This window comes from Eretmochelys imbricata, chromosome 1, assembly GCF_965152235.1.
Source record: "Eretmochelys imbricata isolate rEreImb1 chromosome 1, rEreImb1.hap1, whole genome shotgun sequence".
In the NCBI taxonomy this organism is placed as follows: Eukaryota; Metazoa; Chordata; order Testudines; family Cheloniidae; genus Eretmochelys; species Eretmochelys imbricata.
In genome coordinates, this window is record NC_135572.1 from 29,869,551 (window position 1) to 29,889,281 (window position 19,731).

Here is a 19,731-nt window from a genome sequence, read left to right on the forward strand (position 1 = left end):
CTGAAAGGCTTGTTTTCCCTCGCTGCCATATCACCCCATCCACCAATAATTGTTGCTAAGACTATACTTTAGCAGTTTAAAATACAGACTCAAATAGATGAGAGTAGGAACTGATTAAGAATGTTTTATGAGCAGTTATTTTTCCAACGCATTGTCATGTTAGCTTTAAAAGAATATTGTCATAAAACAAGGTGAAGCAACAACAATCTTGAGGGCATTTTAGCATATACATTGACATCCAGATCAAAGTTTGCATCTCATTTACACCTGAGAAGAATTATATATTTTCTATTTGTAAATTAGCTAATGTCATGCAAAAGGTTAAAGTTTACACTGACTTTAATACAACAAACATATTAAATGCTTACAGAGCAAATGAGACAAGGTTTATATTGCTATCAAGTATCAAAGGGGTAGCTGTGTTAGCCTGTATCCACAAAAACAAGGAGCCCGGTGGCACCTTAAAGACTAACAGATCTATTTGGGCATAAGCTTTCGTGGGTAAAAAACTGTCACCAAACTCCTTGTTGTTTTTGTATTGCTATGTTTGTTGGTTAGCCTGAAGGCTAGAGGCCATAACGTCACAATCAATTCAATCACAAAATATCCCTCTCAAGTCACTTGCTCTTAATCTAATTTCAATAACTGCCACTGGAATTATGAATCCTCCAGCAAGAGTAGCACAGTCCACCAGCAGGGAATTCATAAGGTAGGCCAGCAAAGAGAGCTACTCACATCCACTTAACCAACTAGGTTCCTTTGCAGTGCCCAGCACCCCGATACCTAAGCATGCCACCATTATTCTCCATAATTTACTTGAATAGCAACATTTCATCAGAGGACATGTTGGTAAATAAATATCATTCACAATCATTACTAGGAAAGTAATGCATATTACAGGCTAGCAGAAGGTATATTACATCCACAGTTTCTAGTATTAAAAAGGTATAAAACAAGAGACCTACTCACTAGTTTGAGACTATGGCTTTAAGAAATTTCAGATCAATTTAATTTTAGAAATACTAGGATTGCCAAACACCAGTTTATTAGTCAACAAAAACTGTGTTTATTTGACAAGAACAACGCAAGTTCCCCTCCCCACTCTTTACATGGATGAGTGATTCTCAAACTTTTGTACTGGTGACCCCTTTCAAATAGCAAGCCTCTGAGTGCGACCCCCCCTTATAAATTAAAAACACTCTTTTATATATTGAACACCATTATAAATGCTGGATGCAAAGTGAGGTTTGGGGTAGAGGCTGATAGCTCGTGGCCCCCGGGTGTAATAACCTTGTGACCCCCTTGAGGGGTCCTGACCCCCAGTTTGAGAACCCCTGACATAGACCAATTTGACACCGATTAACCTGTTAAGCCAATCCTTTAAACATGTCAAATCTCAGAGAGAGCTTCAGGCTTTTAACGTCTCAGAAGTTTTTCTATAAGTGTCTGTTTTCCTCAAAAAAATTAATTAGCAAGTTAAAGTTTGGCCCTGCAGTGAAATAGTTAACATCAGACTGCAATGATATGCACTTCTCTGACCCATTAAATTTCTCACAAGCTGCGCTACAATGAGCTGAGTACCAAGTATCAACTGTAATATGATCTAAGAGTTTATGGAAAAAATAACTGCACATACCAATTGCACACATTTAATAAGAGTTTGTTTCTCTTAAAATATTCCATAAACATGATTAAGACACACCCCTCTCTCTCATGCATTTTAAATATGCTCCCCCCTCCCTCTACACACCTCTTTTCCAAAAACCAACCCCTTTACAAAAAAAAAAAAAAAAAAACACACACAGCAGCCCACTGCAGCAAAAAGAGGCTTGAAAAACAACTTTGATTGGCACTTGGCCTGACCCACAGAGGAAGAAAAACAGTTTTTGGACAAAGAGCGCAAATATTTGAGCTCGCCGACTTACATGCTTTCTTAATATTTACAAGAACAACCCTGGTGCAAAATGTATTTAGAGAGACAGATGAGGGAAAAAAATATTGCATTTTTCTCAGTCTTCCAGTCCTGATGCATTTGCACAGCTCAGCAATTTTAATTCATTTGCAATGGACAAACAAAAAGCACCTCATCTAGTGTTCCCAATTAATCAGATGTTGAGAGGAGTTAGTAAAGGATTAGAATATTCGCAAAGGACATTCTGGTCAGGGGACCTGTTAATAACCAGCTGATTTTTTTCCCCAAAAGCTTTACATTTCAGAGAGGCAGTCTGAAAATAAGGTTTTATAAAAATCGTAGTGATGTATTTATTTTTACTAAGTGATATGTGAATGAACTTTCTAAGCCGCTCTCTATGAGAATCAACCAGAGCCAGTGTTTCTGATGATCCATCCAAGTAAACACTTTTGCTGAAAAACATACATACACACACCCAATACAAATCCCCACATATATTTTATGTCTCAGGCAGAATCGCTAACAAGGGAAAGGCACTACAGGGGGTGGGAGAGTGCGAACTACGAGAAACTAAGAACCCCGCTAATAGGAGCTGTGGCTGAAGGTTGCGTTCACGGGCTAACAGGGACATCAGTGGGCCGGGGAACATCCCTCACACCGGGCAGAAGCAGATGCAGAGATCAGTGAAAGCGGAAAAGAGGGACCTTCGCCAAAGGGCCAGTGTCGGGTGGGAAGGACGATCTGCCCATCCCCTCTTCTTTACCATGCTGGGGCTGGTACCCCCCTCCCATCCCGGGACAATGCCCCGTTCTCCTCATACTCACCCACCTGCCACCCCCAGATCCTCCCGTGGCCCCTCGCCTTGCTAAAGTGCCTGGCTACCCCGCTCCTTCCCCTCAGATCTACGGTTTCCCTCTCTCCGCCTCCCGTGCGCGGAGGGGCCCGCAGCTCCTGTGCTACCCGCCCGGCCGCCCCCAAACACACCAGCCTCCGCTCGCGCCGCCGCCTGGGTCCCGTCCCCCTCGCACCTCCCCGAGTCCCAGTATCCCGCCTCGCACCCCCACCTCTTCGGATCCCGCCCCCTCCCCTCAGACAGCCGGCCTCAAACCCCCAGCGGTCCCCACCGGGTCGCACCCCAGCGGCCCGGCCGCCCCCACACCACATCCCGCCCCCGCCGGCGTCCCCAACGGTGGCTCACATCCCCACGGCTCCGCCACATCCCGGCTCCACTGCCGCCCCCCTCACGCCAGCAGCGCCCCGGCCCCCCGGGTACCTGTCTCAGCACTTTCCGGCAGTTGCTGCAGACCCGGTACTCGCTGGCGGAGGCGGCGCTGCCGATGGAGCCGGCGCTGCCCCGGTTCATGCTGCCGCGCCGCGCCTCCTGGGACGGGGAGCGGGTGCGCCCGGGTCGGAGGAGCTGGCGGGGCTGGCTGCGCTCAGCTCACTGACCCGCTCCTCCGGCCGTCCCCATCCTCCCGCAGCTTCCCCGTCCACCGCTCGCGGGCAGCCCCTTCCCCCCGCGCACAGCCCTCCGCCAATCACCGCGCCCCGGATACGCCCACTCTCGCTACTAGCCACCAATCGACGAGCTCGCACGACGCTGACCAATTGCCAGAACGCTCGCCGGCTCCCGTCTCCGGGCAGCCTCCAGCCAGGGGCGGGCGAAAGGGCGGGGCCGCAGCACAAGAGGGCGGGGAAAGCTCCTGTCTCCGGGCGGCCTTTCGGCCAGGGCCCCAGCGCGAGGGCGTGGCTTCTTCCAGCCAATAGAGGGCGACGGGCGAGGATATGCAGATGAGGCACAGGAGCCCATGCTTACCAGGTGTCAGTCACACACACCCCTTTAAACTTTGGCTGCTGCTGCTGCTGCTGGGATGTGGGCTGACTCAAGGAAGAGCTTGGAATACGAAAGAGAGGGAAGAAGGATCGGAGAGAGGGGGAGCTGAATGGAGGAGGGGAAAGGGAGAGGAGAGAAGAGGAGAGGAGGAGAAAGACCAACAGGAAAAAAAAGGAAAATATAGTGCTCATAAACACCCCAGATACCAAACCACCATTTCCTCATGCAGAAAAGGGGAGGGGGAAATCTGAGCCTTGCACCATGCCTGAAAAGCTAGCAAATTCTGAGGCTGTCAGACCCATGGAGGAAGTCAATCCTAGAGTCAGGCACGGCTGTTTACTCCAATCAGGGGTCTTTTAGGTCAAGCAGGTCAACTGATCTCAACTGCTGACATTGGGAAGGGAGAGAGGAGTTGCTCCTCATAGCCACAACCCAAATCTTATACAGTGCAGGTCAACAGATGAGAGTCATCACTTTGAACTGTACCCCAAACGTAATAGGAAGCAAACACAATTTGTGCAGCAGAAGCAGTGTGATATGCTCTGCCACCAAGCAGACACAAAGTAGTTCTGTCCTGGCTGGAGCTTCAGAGTGGCTGTCCGGTACAGAGCACGTTGCAGTAAACCAATCTAGAATTTTAAAAAGTCATGGACTACCATGGCAAGATTCAAATCCCAGAAGTCTGGTCATGACTGCAACCAGACAAGTTGCTTTTGGCCTCCAAATATCCTGGTTTGCAGGAGCAAACAAGGGTACAAAAGCCCCCACACGCACACTGTAAATCTCTTGGGCAGAGTAGACACAAACCCCTTCTCTGAGGAGACTACAAACATCAGATTCTTCCCCAGTTCATTAGCATCAACTTCATTTTATTTGGATTATTGTCCATTTCTCCCCAATGTGCATTAATCAATTATTTATCAAGAGAGAGATACAGCATTATTACCGCCTTCATCCTAAAAGTGTACAGATCAGAGTATCGGGAGAAAAAATTGCTTTCTGGAAAAACATCCTGCTTCAAGGCAGTTGATTGCACACGTAGAAACAAGACTGCTGTGCTGCCAGGCAGGATGAGATTAGATATTTGCTTTAGGGGAAATTGGGACTTGGGAATGTTTGGAGAGTATGTGTGTTGTCTCAGGTTGGGAGGATTATTAAAAAATGATGAGTCAGGTTTTTTAGCCTCCATGCTAATGCACAGAGAGACAGGGGATATAATTGGGACAAAGACAAATCTCGTTTACAGGGCAGGTGGGTGGGATGTAGTCCCCATTTTTCTGATAATAGTGGTGCACATGTTTTATACCATGTATCACTATAATTTCCCCCATTTATGGGCTATCATAACTTTAGATTTTAGGTTCTAAGCACTTATGCAAGTGCATTAAGCATGTGAGTAATCCTATTGACTTCAATAAAATTCTGAAAATTAATGATAGGATAGTATATGATCTCTACTCTGAAAAATATTACTATAAAGTCGTTTGATCTATCTGTTACAGAAACTTAGCACTCTAATATTATAGCCCTCTGAAATCCCTAAGATAGGTTTTACTGTTTTGTTATGTACATTGTTTTAAAGTTTTATCTCGTCAAACTAATTGTAAATTGGCTGTAAACGAATTTCGATCTGGTTCCTATATTTTTATCTTTGATAGTGTTATTTGTTTTTGCAAAGTTAAGCAACATAACATTTAGCTAAGTGATTTGCATAAAGGGACACTTTAAAGGGACATTTAAGGGACACTTGCATAAGGGACTATCTTTAAAAAATACTGAAAATCATCACGATTTGAAAAAACATTTCTACCATAACCAGAACATCATTCACAGCATCAACCACTCCCATTATTGCCCTTGTCCTTCCTCCTGAAAAAGCACAGAATACTTTATGCTAAACATACTGATGTAAATAAGGCCCCAATCCTATAACCATTTCACACGGGCAGACCCTGACAGACAGTCAGAGCCCCTTTGGCTTCAATGGGATTCAGTGCAAGTGCATGGGTTCACCTCCATGGATCAATTTGCATAATCAGGGCCTAAATCTGTTATTCATGCTTATTATGCAATTATTGACATAATAGATACAACTTGAGACATATAAAAGCATACCTAGGGTCTTCCACATCACTGGAAGAATTCTTTTTTGCACTAACACAAAATCTAACAATAAATGAAAATGTTATAGTAAAGTATTATTTTATGATTAATTATCTTTATTGGACTCCAAATAGCCAAAAATGCCAACCAAACAAACCTTGACCCAAAAACCTATGACAGAGATAAACAATTGTGGGCTATGTAATGCAGAAAACACTATCTTATTACATATGCTGTGGAATTGTGTAAAACTACAGAAGCATCACAGTGATTTCTGAAATGATACAACAAACAGTGAATGGATTGTTAGATTATAATGAAAATTTTCTCCTGAATCATGAGAAACGTTCTCTTGGGTATCTCTCCTGAAGCTGACTGCTTCTGCTCACAAACAGAAATTCCTACATATTCTTTTTCTTGGACAATTTTATGAACCATGGTAATGGAAATCAGCAGGGGCATGCACAAGGGGGGACAAGCTGTGGCATGCCCCCCCCCCCAATAATCATCGGGGCACAGAACTCCTCAAGCCCCGGGGCTGAGGTGGTAGGGAGAGCGAGCTTCTCTGGGCCCTGGGCCTTCAGGGAGGAGAGTGAGCTCCTGCTGGAGCCGAGGTGGGGGCGGAAGGGAGGGAAAAGCAAGTTCTTGCATGGGGGTGGGGGCACAGAATGTGCCCACCCAAAAGGGGTCAAAGTTAAATTTTTGCACATGCCCCTCAGGAAAGCCCTTGATGGGACATGAATGGATTTCTCATCCTGTGCCACCAGTGGGGCTACTGGTTTATAGAGTAAGAACAGAAAAACTTTTTAAAAAACTGAAATATTTGATCAAATACCATGGAATGAAATGGATTATATCTTTCATTGTAGCCCCAATCCCGCAAAAATGTATGCATGTGCTTAGCTTGAAACCATGTAACTTCAAAGTCTTGCACACATGCTTAATTTTAAGTGTGTGATCAGTTCCACTGATCTCAAGTGAAGCATTTGCAGAATTGGGGCCTTTCTGCTAAATGTTTCAAAAATCTCTAGGATACTTCTTTTATGTACACGAATATACATGGATATAGTTGAAATGGGTTTTTTTCAGTGCAGCCTCCACCTTTGACTGGCAGCTTTCACAGTCCAACTGCCCCCTCCTTTTCACCCACTGCTGTGATCTTCATTTGACTTTTGTCTAATCATCAAACTAGTGAAAGTTACTAAAGTCCTTTACTTATCCTGTATTTTAGCTTATGGCATTGTGCATTGGCAGAGGGAGTTTAAATTTACCCACATAACTTTAATCTTGATATAGGGGTGAGAGTGTAGTTCAGTTTGCAAATTCCTTCAGTTCTTCGTCCTTCTGCAGAGACTGCCTACAAAGGAAGCCAGTTAGTACCATATGCACTGGGGTGTTTTTCTGACGTAGATACTTGTCAAACAGAAATTGGAATGAGACCCTCAAATTGATTTCACAGATTATTGAACAGCAATAAAAGGGCTGCATTTTTGGTCTCTCCTAATCTGGTTTACATAGATTTTATAATCAGTGGTCACAATTTTTGCACAAAATTTTAACAGTGGAAGTGATTAACCACTAGAACAAACTACCAACAGAAGTGGTAGATTCTCCATCTCTTGAAGTCTTTGGATCAATACTGGATGCCTTGCTGGAAGATACACTTTCATCAAATATAAATTATTGGGCTCACTACAGGAGTAGCTGGATGAAATTATATTGCCTGCTATAGGAGGTCAGACTAGATGATCTAATGTTCCCTTCTGGCGTCAAAAGTCTATGAATCATACATTAACACTGCATTAAACGTGGTTAAGTTTGGAACAGATAGCAAAAGCAAGCAAATACAGTTAAGAGGAGAAATATACATGGTTTCTCCAGAGCATACCAAGAAATCCAGCATGGCACCTTGTGACCATAGGTGCTGTGTGACAGTGTCTACCTGGCCTTTACGGCTCCCTGCAGGAGGTCCCACAGTCCTACTACATCCCACGCCAGAAAAGGACCAGCAAAGTTGACTCCTCCAAGCCTGCCTAGAGGGGCCTCACAGAAGAGCTAATCAGAGCCCAGCAGGTTCCTATTAAAGGAGCTGTAGGGGCTAGCAGCTTAGCTGAAGGCTAGGAGTGGGGGAGTAAGGAAGGAAGGGTGCTTTTTTTCTGGCTAAAGGAGCTTGATAATTAGTTAGGTGTTATTGCTGACTGAATTTACCTAGTGGGAATTATATAGAGAGAAGAACCTGAGATAGGGAGGGAGATAAAAGGGCCTCATTGGAAGAGGTTTAGGGAAAATGCAACAAAGAATTGAGTTAAGTGGTATGTGGCTGTTGTGTTTAATGTCTCTGGGTTGGAACCTGGAGTAGTGGATGAGCCTGTTTCCCATACTAGCTACAAGTAAAGCACTGTAAAACCCATGGAAGGGACAGGACTGAATTGGGAACCCAAACAAAGAACTGTATTTAAAGGGGCCTGAGCCAGGACTGATGGCCACAGAAGGCTGGCCTGCAGAGGGTGCTTGCGTGAGAAAAGGACTGCACTCACTACCACACCTAGCTGCTAGAGGTACTTGTGGTAAGTTCCCCTGTTACATGCTGAAGGACCTATAGTGCTGCCTTTTTGATTTGTACATTTGTTAGTGTATTGCTTTAATGTTTATGCAGGCTTTATTTTAAATTCATCATGGGAGAAAAGATGGCAGTTAATATTTGTGCTCTGAATAATATTACATAAATGTTTTAAATTACAAAATGAAACTTTCTGACTTTATAATTACATATCCTAATTTGCAAAATGACGGCAGAGATAATTACATGAGACTGTGAGAGCTAATAGATTGTGGAATAGTCCCTCCAGGGAAATGGTGCAAGCCTCTTTATCTGAGGCATTTAAATCAGGACTAGATAAAGCACTAAAAAGTATGTATGTCATAGGAAACAATTATGCACTGGCCCATGAGATGGACTAGATGACCTAATAAGTCTCTTCCATCTCTAATTTCTCACTGCTGTGTAATTCTATAAAACATTCAAGCACTTCCTAGCTGTGAAATTTTCCTCTACCCCTCTCTATATTTTCTGTGTTTTGCATTATAACTTGCTAAGTATTCTAACGTTATTTACCTTGCTCTACAGCTTTAATACCATATCAACCAACCCTGTAAAACAATAAATAGGGACGTTTGGAGAGCAAATAGGGTCATGCTAAGTTATCTTTGGAAATCTTTTAGTCTAAGAAGTTTAAGGAGTGACAGTGTGGGGAGGAAAAGGCCAATATATTGGTTTAAAAGGTAAGGACTGTTGGCATTTGGCTGCCCCTTACTCCTACACGAATGGCAAACAATTATTTGTAATGTATTTGCCTCACTGTTGAGGCCACTCTGGCTTCTGGTTAGAGACAGGGTCTATGCAATCAGCTGGGAGTGAAGTCAGGGAGTAGGAGTGGCAGTTTGGGCTGGAGACTAGGGGCCAAAATTCTGTTTACATGGGTAAATATGGAGACTCTAGATTTACATTGTGAAATGAGAGCAGAATTTGGCTCAATGCTCTGAAAGAGGGGGTTACAAGAAGAGTGAGACAGGGCTGGAGACAGAATGTTCAGGGGCTGGAGTAACAGCAGCTACTGAAGGAGGACATAGAGGGAAACTGGACCAGTGAAAGACCAGTGAAAGACAAGATCGTCCTCTTGAAAGACCAGGATGAAAGTAACAGTTGGGAGATGGAGAGGGGGAAGTACCACACAACAGTAGCCATAAGCTTCTAGGCAGGTTCTCATATCTTATCACAGATGGCTTTAAGATGCCCAATTCACAAAGATTTTGAACAGCCCCAGCACCCCTCTTTCCCCAGTGGTGCATGTACTCTAAATCATTTGCCTTCATAGCACTCCCAATGGGAGTTAGGTGCCTAAATACCTTTGAGGAGCTGGGCCTATGAGCTGACATATGCATTCAAAACCATTCACACTGAGGGCTGAATTCTGTGCTGAAGTGCAAGGTGCTTAGCTCCTCGCAGGATGTGGCCCAATGTAAGGATATTCGCAAACCTATAATTTGATTTTGTTTTATGGTCATGTAAAAAGCCAAAACCACCCAGTCAATGGGTGGAGAGGGAGATTGCACAAATACAACACAGATTCACACCACCAACATTCCCAAATTAATGCATGTGTCATGGGTACAGCTGGGGTAAGCTGCATCTTCCTTTCCCCAGAGCTAACCTCCCCAGATATCGGGCTTCTGCCTACTCCTGTCCCGGAGTCCCATGATTCTCCTATTCAGACAGGTCCCTGGGCTGCAGCACCCATCTTTACCAACTGTGATTACTCAGCAGGTCTGACTGGGTTTGACACTTGCAAGAGATGTCTCTTCAGGAGCTGTGACTAGTAGGTAAATGCAGTGACTCGGAACAGCTTCTTCAAAACAAACAGGAACATGCACATGAATTGCCTTTGTGTAAACACAGATTACACAGAGCAAAGTGACTCCAAGCTTGTTTACCATGAACTCTCCATGAAATTCATCATGCTCTATTACTATAGCTAATCAGGCAAAAGGGAACCTGTCTGTTCCCTTCTTGCAAATGAAACACATTCTGTAGCATACCACCACATTCAGGATGGATCTGATCAGTGTAGTAAGCCTGCTGCGTTCACTGCAGAACTTATGACGTCTATTATTTTCACAACCAATAGAACACTCAGCAACTTTCCAGATTTGGCCCATAATTAAGGTCTGGTTCCCATTGAAGGCAATGACATTTTATTCCAATATATTAACAAAACTACACTGGAAGATCATGCTGAATTATGGGGCAGTTTTAGTCTTTGTTTCTAGTGAAGAAAAATTGGAATGCAGAAAAGTTTGCATCTGTCGTGCCCTTGCCTGTATTTTGGCTTACAGATGTTTCTGTTTCATTATTTCCTTGATCTTTATATCATGGAAACACAGAAGTGTCAGGTTTCAGAGTAACAGCCGTGTTAGTCTGTATTCGCAAAAAGAAAAGGAGTACTTGTACAGAAGTGTCAATTTTTCTCAAAAGGTGCCACCATTTAAAGAGATAAGATCAGGAGAGTAATTGAGGGGACTGAATGCAGATGTACCAGAGCTGGGTAGGCTTGGGTTTGAGGGCTAGAACTTATTTGCAGGGAGTCTTTGTCTTTGCATTGAACACTATTGGGGTACCAGGAACGTTCTTGAATGTGAGAGGGCCCAAAATCTAAAACTCAAAAGACTAAAAAAACAGCTTCCAAGGCAGCAGAAAAAAATGACTGATCTAACAAGAAATGGAATGTGTCTAGCTGACTAGTCTTACATTTCTGTTCCCCCCTGCCCCCTTGTGAAGTCAGCCAGTACCTATTATGATACACAAAAGTACAGATTGGGGCAGAGCCATTGGCACGATTATATAGGAGAAAAGGAGCAGCAACATTTCCTTCCCACAACTAACGTCAGCAAAATCCATTTCCCCCCTCCCCATGTCCTTTTATTTTGTGTATTCATTTAGCTATAGGACCTTCACAAATCCCCTCTGAAAGCTCTTTGAACAATTTCACTTCATAGAGTAATGCAGCTTCTACAGAGGGATACGACTCTTTATAGGCAAGGGGGGAGGAATTCAGACTGCAAAGAGAATGGTGGGTACAAATTCTCCTCAGTTCCACCAGAGCAGCCCCAAAAAGAGGTAGGATGTCCAGTTGTCTGGGACTTGAGACCTAGGTTAAATTTCCTACTGTATCAAAGCCTACCTCGACAAGTCATTTAGTCTCTTTGTGCCTTAGTTCCCCATCTTTAAAATGGAGTAATAGTATAGCCCTGAAACTCTGTCTCATAGGGGTGTTGTGAAGATAAATACACTAAAGACGGAAAGATGCTCAGATACTGTAATAATAGGGGCCACAGAAGTACCTAAGACAGAAGTCAGTAGAATTGCACTGATATAACTGAAAGAAGAATTTGGCCCACAGTATTTTGCAGTGAGTTCTAGGATAGTTCTGGAAGCAATTAATGTATTATATTGGCTAAGAGCCTGATTTTGACACCCTTAGTCCTGTTCAGTTGTATGTTCTATCAGTTGCCTCATTGAAATCTAGAGGTAGGATCCAAAATGGACACAGTTAAATTGTTACTCATTCACATTTGAATTGATAGTTGTGAGGATATTGGGTAGCAGAGGCACTAATGTGGATGTCTTAAAACCATACCAGCTCCCTGGTATAAGTATGCAATGAGCTGAGATGTTACATAAAAGCACTGTATTTCAACAGTAAGGTCATGTCTCAAGAATTTTATTTATCCTTGTTTCTAGTATAGTGTCCTGCTACAGGGAGAAATAATATGGCATTTTTAGCCATGCTGAATAACTCCTGAACTTTAACTTTCTTTAAGTGTGGTTTATGAATCACTGGAAACAGTGGATTTTCTTATAAACAGACTAAAGATCAACTTACATCTTTGTATTATTTGGCTCCATCACTTAAACACAATGGGCCAAATTCTTTCCTGGCAATATTCCACTCCCAATATTCTTTTACAAACACTGGGCCAGAATTCTGATCTCAATCCTCTCAGTGTAAATCCAGGGTAACTCCACTAATCAGTGGAGACACTGGTATAAATGCTGTGTGAAACAGTGAGCAGAACCTCGCCCTCTATTTAAATGCCATTTTGAGCAAATTAGGAAAAAACAGTACTGAATGTAGATAAAACTATTACTTGTGGTGATGAAAGATTAGTTAGTTCACATGGCTTAATTTTTTTTTATTTCAATGTTTTGTCAGAAAAAAATCTGGCTGAAATAAGGAAGAGAAATTAAACTTATTTCTTCTAAAAGGTGCTGCAACTCACTGTCTGTATATAAATGTTGAATTTCATGGAGAGTTCATGGTAAACAAGCTTGGAGTCACTTTGCTCTATGTAATCTGTGTTAACACAAAGGCAATTCATGTGCATGTTCTTGTTGGGCAAATAACTTGTTTTTCTTAATCGGTTTATGAAAACTGAATTGCTCCAGTGTAGGATATTATTACCTTCAAATAAAAGCAGGCAGTTATGATACCATACAAGCAATATATCAGCCAAAAACACTGGAGACAGAGGGCTACTAAGTCTGCCACGGGACAATGGCATCATTTTGTAAGAGCAGTGGAGGTTCTGTTGCTTTGAGCTAGTGACACTGCTCGGTAAGCTAATGGGCAAAGCATTTTCTCTAGAAACTGAGGATCCTTCTAACCTCTTCAGTGACTTCCCCTCATGATAAAATATGGTATGTATTCACTTACTTAATCAGAGAAATGGGACATAGGCATTGAGTCCAAACCTTGTTGAAATATAAACCCTATATTTACAAGCTGTGTCTGCAACATAATTAAACTAGTTCTGTTTCAAAGCCACGGAAGGGAGAAAAACGTAATTGGTACTATATATTGCTACTGTTTGTCATTCTCACTAACGACTTGCGAAAGTGCCACCTAATTTTGTCTGTTTTGAGTTTGCATGTGCGCTCATGTAGCATAATCACTTACAATACGTTAAACACTCAGAGTTACAGGGAGCACAAGTGAACAAGCCACATGTTTGGAGAAGCCACAACTTTAATCTTCACTGATTTGGTATAGCATGCACTTGGACTGAAAACGACTCAATCAAATAACAGGCTTCTAATAAACAAGAAATGCTGATTCTAAACCATGTTTATGCTTTGCCCACTAAGACAATGAAGGTAGAAATGAAACACCTGGATTGCTGGAGGGGATGCTGGTGCAGTTACCGAGGAATCCATTATTGATGAATATAATGCCAGCAACTAATCTCATCTGTTCTAAACATTTAATCCTTTTTCCAAAGTCCACTGAAGCCAGTTAGTCTTTCCATTGACTCTAGTAGGCTTTGGATCAGACCTAGAGCAGGGGACTGAGTGGGACATCTGAGTTCTGGGTTCTGCCACACTTCTTGGGTGACCTTGTGAAAGTTGCTTAACATCTACAGGACTGATTCTCTTCTGCTCGCATCTTGTTTAGTCATTAAAACCATGCAAAGAAAGTGTAAGATACTAACAAATCAGAATTCTCCATTCACATGAATGGTAACATTTTGCTCTTTGCTCTTTTTGCACTTTGCATACATGTAAAGGATTACACAAGGCACATGGCACGGGAGAATCAGACTCTATCTCCCTCCCATTATCCTCCTACAGGATTTGAGACTTTTTTGCAAAGTGCTTTTGAAATTGTCTGTTGAAAGGTGTTAACAGTGTAAAAATAAGCCACAAAAGAGCAGCTTACTTCTCGAGGCACGTCATGGGCAACATTCTAGATCTGAAAAGTTATGGGGAAAGTAAATAAGATCTTCATATTGAACATGAAGCAGACATGACTACTGAGCTCTCAACCATAGCATTGGTAGGAGAAGTTATTGGTATCATGCTTTTTTGAGTCGTTTAAAATATTCTATGCAAGTGCTACCTAGATGACTGGTGGAAGTGAGTATTTATTCCTCTTCCAAGGAAAAGTGTCTGAGGGAGTGTGACAAATAGAGAATGATCTCACTTTTTGCACTAGAAGAGTTCCCCTGCAGGCCATCCTAGAATGATTAAGGATGATAGTAGCTGTCCTGCTGTCAGAACAGAAGAATATATGCTGCGTTGGGTAACAGTGTCAGATCTCTAATCTAAGACCGTGATAAAAGGAGATGCAAGCAAGAACATCCAGCAATGTAGATGATTTTTAAACCAATTACCCAAGGTTCTGGACCACTCTTCTAGAGACTGATTTATCCTGCATGTGTGGTCCAACTGCTGCAAAATTCATATGGTAACCAGAACATAATAGCTCAGGCCAATTTCTAATGTGAAGTTTCTCAAGTTTAAAGGGACTTGAATTGTCTGCCTGTATTTTGGACTCTTTACTGAGCCGCAGAGTTCAGATCTGGATCCAAACCTTAGCATCAGAGGTAGACTGATTTAGGGTTTCAATCCTGGCTTATAGCCATCATAACTGAAAACTAACCCTTAATATCAAAGATGTATCCGATTGGTCTGACAACATACAAGGAAGATGGTAGAGATGAACAATCTATTCTGCCTTCATATGGAAATGATCATACTTCACTCCTTATATTTATATTTACATTTAAAGGGGATGATAGAAGGTGCTACAATCTGCTTTACACAAATGGAGGCACCAGCAAAGGTGAGGAATACTCTGAGGAGCTATTAAAAGCTGCTGGCTACAGTTAGTAACATTTGTAATGAAAAACAAAGGGGTTACACGTCAAGTGGAATACCCCAACCAGCATCACTATAACAACGCCTACTGCACAGACGCACAAATGTGTCCCTGTGCAAACACTCCACCAAATGACTTATGAACTGTTTTAACCCTTTCCAGTTCCCTTTGTGTAATGATTCTCTGTATCCAAAGAACAGCCATATACTCAGTCTAAATGACTTTTTTTTAATTTTAGAGTAAGAGAATCCAATGGATGGAGAGCACGGTGTTTTCTGCTGTAGTTCACAGCATCTGAATGGGATCACAAAATGCAGCCTCCAGAAACTTTAAGATGCACTACACAAATTGAAATCGTAGCAGCTACTTGCAGCACAATTGCAAAAATGAAAAACAAGTTTAGTTCTGCTACCTGGGCCCCATATGGCATATGAAGAAGGCCCCTATAGTGTTAGACCATACTCCACATTCTTAAGATTATTTGAAGTGAGCTGAGCCAATGATCATGAAGGTCAGTCTGGTGCAATAGTTTTGAGTTTTTTCTTTAATAAAGCATCAAGACAGGCAATGAGGAACAGTGATATTGAAACTGCCTCTGAGTATGTCACAGGTTGAGAAGATAAAATAAGCAGTTATGGCAGCAATGTGGAATGGAGCAATTAGTTGGAGAAGCCAGGATACTTCAGGCATCCATGAACCAGGGGCCATTTCAAAAAGAGGATGCCAAGGAAAGATGCCAGGGCAGAAATTGCAGTGAAGGCAAGGAATAAGGTGGCTGGCTATCAATGGCCAGGAACTGCAATATGCATCTCTGTACCTCCATTAGTAAGGCAAACCCTAAAGTAAATAGGTGTCAAGTATCAGGGGGTAGCCATGTTGGTCTGTATCCACAAAAACAACAAGGAGTCCAGTGGCACCTTAAAGACTAACAGATTTATTTGGGCATAAGCTTTCGTGGGTAAAAAAAAACGCTTCTTCGGGAGCTTATGCCCAGTTAAATCTGTTAGTCTTTAAGGTGCCACCGGACTCCTCATTGTTTTAAAGTAAATAGGCAAACTCATAAAATATTGGGCCAAATTCTGCTCTGATCTGAGTTGGTGTAACACTCTTGAAGTGAATGGAGTTGCACCTGTTTACACCAAGATTGAATGTAGCCAATTATTTCTAATGTAACAATACTTTGCCTTTGTAGGCATGAAAAGCATTATAGCAGAGGAAGTCAATAGGTGGATTGAAGACCAAATCCAGACTGCCAGATGCTTTTGAATGGACCCCAAAATCTTTATGTACTTATCATTGTTTTCTCTGTAGTCTGGACCTTGACTATACCTTGACCAAGAAATCTGGACCTTGACAAAAAATAGACTACCCTGCACTATATAGTGCACCTTGGGGAATTTTACCAGGGTGGTCTTGTGGTTATGGCATGAGTCTGAGATTCGGGAAGTCTGGGCTCAGTTCCTGACTTTGCCTCAGGCTTCCAGTGTGACTGTAGGCAAGTCACTTTGTCTCTCCATCCTCAGTTCCCAACCTGTAGAACGTTTTTGTGTCTTTAGACTATGACCTCTTCAGGGCAGGGACTGTTTCGTACTATGTTTATACAGCACCTAGCACAATGGGACCCTGATTTAGGTTAAGGCCCCCAGTTACTACTGTAATATAACTAATAATTGTTATGCATTAGTCTCATTTTACAGACAGGGTAGGTTATGCATAAAGTGACTTGTCAAAGATCACAAAGCAATTCAATGGTAGAATCAACAATAGATTCCAGGTCTCCTGATTCCCAGTCCTTTTCTCAGCTCACTGCTGAGAAACACAGTGCGAGCACAGCTGCTTCTTATGTAACGTCTCAAAGAGAAATGGCTGATTTACAAAGGTATCATCTGAATGTATTTAATTGTATTTTTGTGGAGGGGGAGCGACCAGTCTAAAAGCAACAATTGAATCATTAAAGTTTTAGAAGTCACAATTTGCCAACAAATTTCTAAAGTTGTATGTGTGAAGTAATCTGGTTTCACTGGAAAACATAGGCTATAGAGCAAGTCATCTTCCCAACTTGCTGAAAGCAGTATCAACTGCTGTGCTTCGGAGTTTTCCACCCAGCAACAAGATGATGTCAGTGGTAAAGGAAAGTGACCAATCAGAGGTAAGAATGAATCTGTCTGAGCAAAATCATAGCACTGTTTCCTAGCAAAGCGAGCTCTCCTGTGGAGTGCAAGGGCTCTTTGCACTTCCCTTGCACTTGCAGCGTAGACAGGATGTCTCCAGACACTGAAAATGTACAAAAGAATGACCATACATTTGACATCATTTGCATCAAGACAAATAGGCATGGGGGTGATAAGTGCTGATTCAGGCTTCTTAGCAAGCTGAGGTTTGCAGAGCACCCGGGCAATGTGATAAACAGGGCTAAAAATATTTTCTTTGAATAGTGGTGTCTGTAAACAAAATATGCTGTGATATTATGCAACTGCTGGCAAGTTAACTGTATTTCCATGCTCTTAAAACGTGATGATTAGATGTTTGCTCTCTTAGTGCCTCTGCAACATGAGCACTCTTACTGTCCACTGGTATTTATTTGTATATCAGTTGTATTTATTCTGTCTGAGCACTGCCAACCCTAGGATTTAGAAATGAGCCTGCTCTTCTTGGGGAAAAAAAATACATTTGGGGTTCTTATTTGCTGTCTGGCTTCTGACTCTCTTGTGCTCACATTTTCAAGTTTTCTCCAAGACTGTGAGGGCGAAAAATTATTATTTTAAAATGAAAGTTGAGATTCTTACAACCACAGGATTCCAGGAAGTGGGGCTTTAAGAAAAGCAACAAATATCATAAGACTCACAAGAGCTGGCAACACAACCAAAACAGCAGCTCTGTTGTAGACAGCCAATGATATCAACTGCTTAAATAGACAAGGCAAAAGGCAGGAGAGGAAATAGATACAGAAAGATGAAGTGACTTTCATAGAATTGGCCAAGGTCACAGAGCAGTTCAGGGGTGTTTACGAGTCTGGTGTAGGTGGAGCAATACTGGTCAGAGCAGACCCACAGAGCAGAACTGGAGGCATGGCTAAGAGGTAAGTCAAAGTTTGGAATCAGGAGTTCAGAGGCACGAAGGGTCTAGGGCTGCAGTAGAACCGGCAAGGGTGGAGCAAGGGCTGGGCAGGAAGCAGGTCTGGCACAGCTGTAGGTGATCTCTTGGTCCTTCTGTCCAAGAAATAGGGCCCTACCAAATTCACAGCTGTGAAAAATACATCACGGACCATGAAATCAGACCTTCCCTGTGAAATCTAGCTATTGAAAGGGGGAGAGAGGGTCAGGGGTGGGGGCTCTTACTATTCACCAGGCTCCAGCTTCTAGTACACCATGCTGGGGAGGGACAGGACTTGCCCTGCATGGCTGCTCTCCAGGGGAAAACAGACCTATCTCAGGGTACCTCCCCTGGCCACAGGAAGGTCTGCAGTTGCTCTACCTTCAGAGACTAGTTCTGAAGACAGCACAGAAGTGAGGGTGGCAACCCCCCTACAACAACTCTGTGATCCTCCCCATGATCTCTTTTTGGTTGGAGACCCCCATGGTTATAACACCATGAAATTTCAGTTGTAAACATCTGAAAATGTGAAATTGATGAATTTTAAAACCCTCAGGCTGTGAAATTGACCAAAATGGACTGAATTTGGTAGGGCCCTACCTACCAATCAGGGAGCGCAGTCACTTGGTGTGGGTTTATTGGGCCCCACAGAGCTTATTGGGTTGTCAGGCCATCTAGCCCAATAGCTGAGTTCCTGACAAGTGGCACAACTGGGAAAAGAACCAAGATGTTCTGATTCCAGTCCAGTGCCCTCTGCTAACTCTGAGACTTAACTGATTATTTTAATGAATGGTGGCTCCATGCTCTTGCTTTGGTTATATTGTGAGATATACCATACGTGACTGCCTGAGGGGGCCAGTGGAAAAATCAGTTGCCTACCAGAGATGGATGTTAGCAATATTGTACTAGAAATCCTGGTGATACTGTAAAGCAGTTGTTTAAAGCTTACATCAGGTATCTGGGGCCAAAATGTAGGTTTTCTGTAAGAACTTTGCAAAACCCAGTACTGTAAAGTGTTTTCATTATGTGGTTTTGTTTCAGTGAAGAAAGTCAGGATTTAAACACTTCAGTTGTATCTTTTGCAACATGCATACTTTGAAGAAAACACAAGCACGGTTGGGGCCAAAAATACATATTTACTGAACATGTAGGGCCCAGCTACATCTATATGCTACTGCTCTGGCAAGGTTTCTGGTAGCTTCTGGAAAATAGAGTGAGGACCACAAAAGCGTTCAAAGGTATTTGAAAGTATACGACTCAATTCCTGAACTCTACACTTCCTCTGTAGCACGTGCAATGCAGACACTGCTTTCCTAGGTGTGAGAACCAGAAAATTAAACTCAGGTTACTTCTAAGCTGAATAAAATGCTAAAATAAAGATTAAACTTTCTAGTGAAGGCAAATTCATTTTTTACATGTGACCTCATTTTACTATAAACTTCACAATGCACTGCATCAAGATTTGCAGTTTAGGACAGAACGGTAACCTGCTTTAGTCCACTCAGTGAAAATTTTAGCCATATTCTTTTGCCTATATGTAAACTGGCATATGCCAGAAGTGATCAGAGAACAAA

General features: G+C 42.6%; 1 protein-coding gene across 1 annotated transcript in view; it reads right to left on the reverse strand.

Annotated features, from left to right (window-relative positions):
• Positions 1–3,395, reverse strand: part of SESN3 (sestrin 3) — an 88,697-nt gene extending 85,302 nt beyond the window's left edge. Inside the window, exon 1 of the mRNA XM_077808410.1 lies at positions 3,186–3,395. Within this exon, the coding sequence (XP_077664536.1) occupies positions 3,186–3,275 (90 nt within the window). The 5' untranslated portion in view covers positions 3,276–3,395. The remainder of the gene's footprint in view (positions 1–3,185) is intronic.
• Between the last annotated feature and the right edge of the window lie 16,336 nt (positions 3,396–19,731).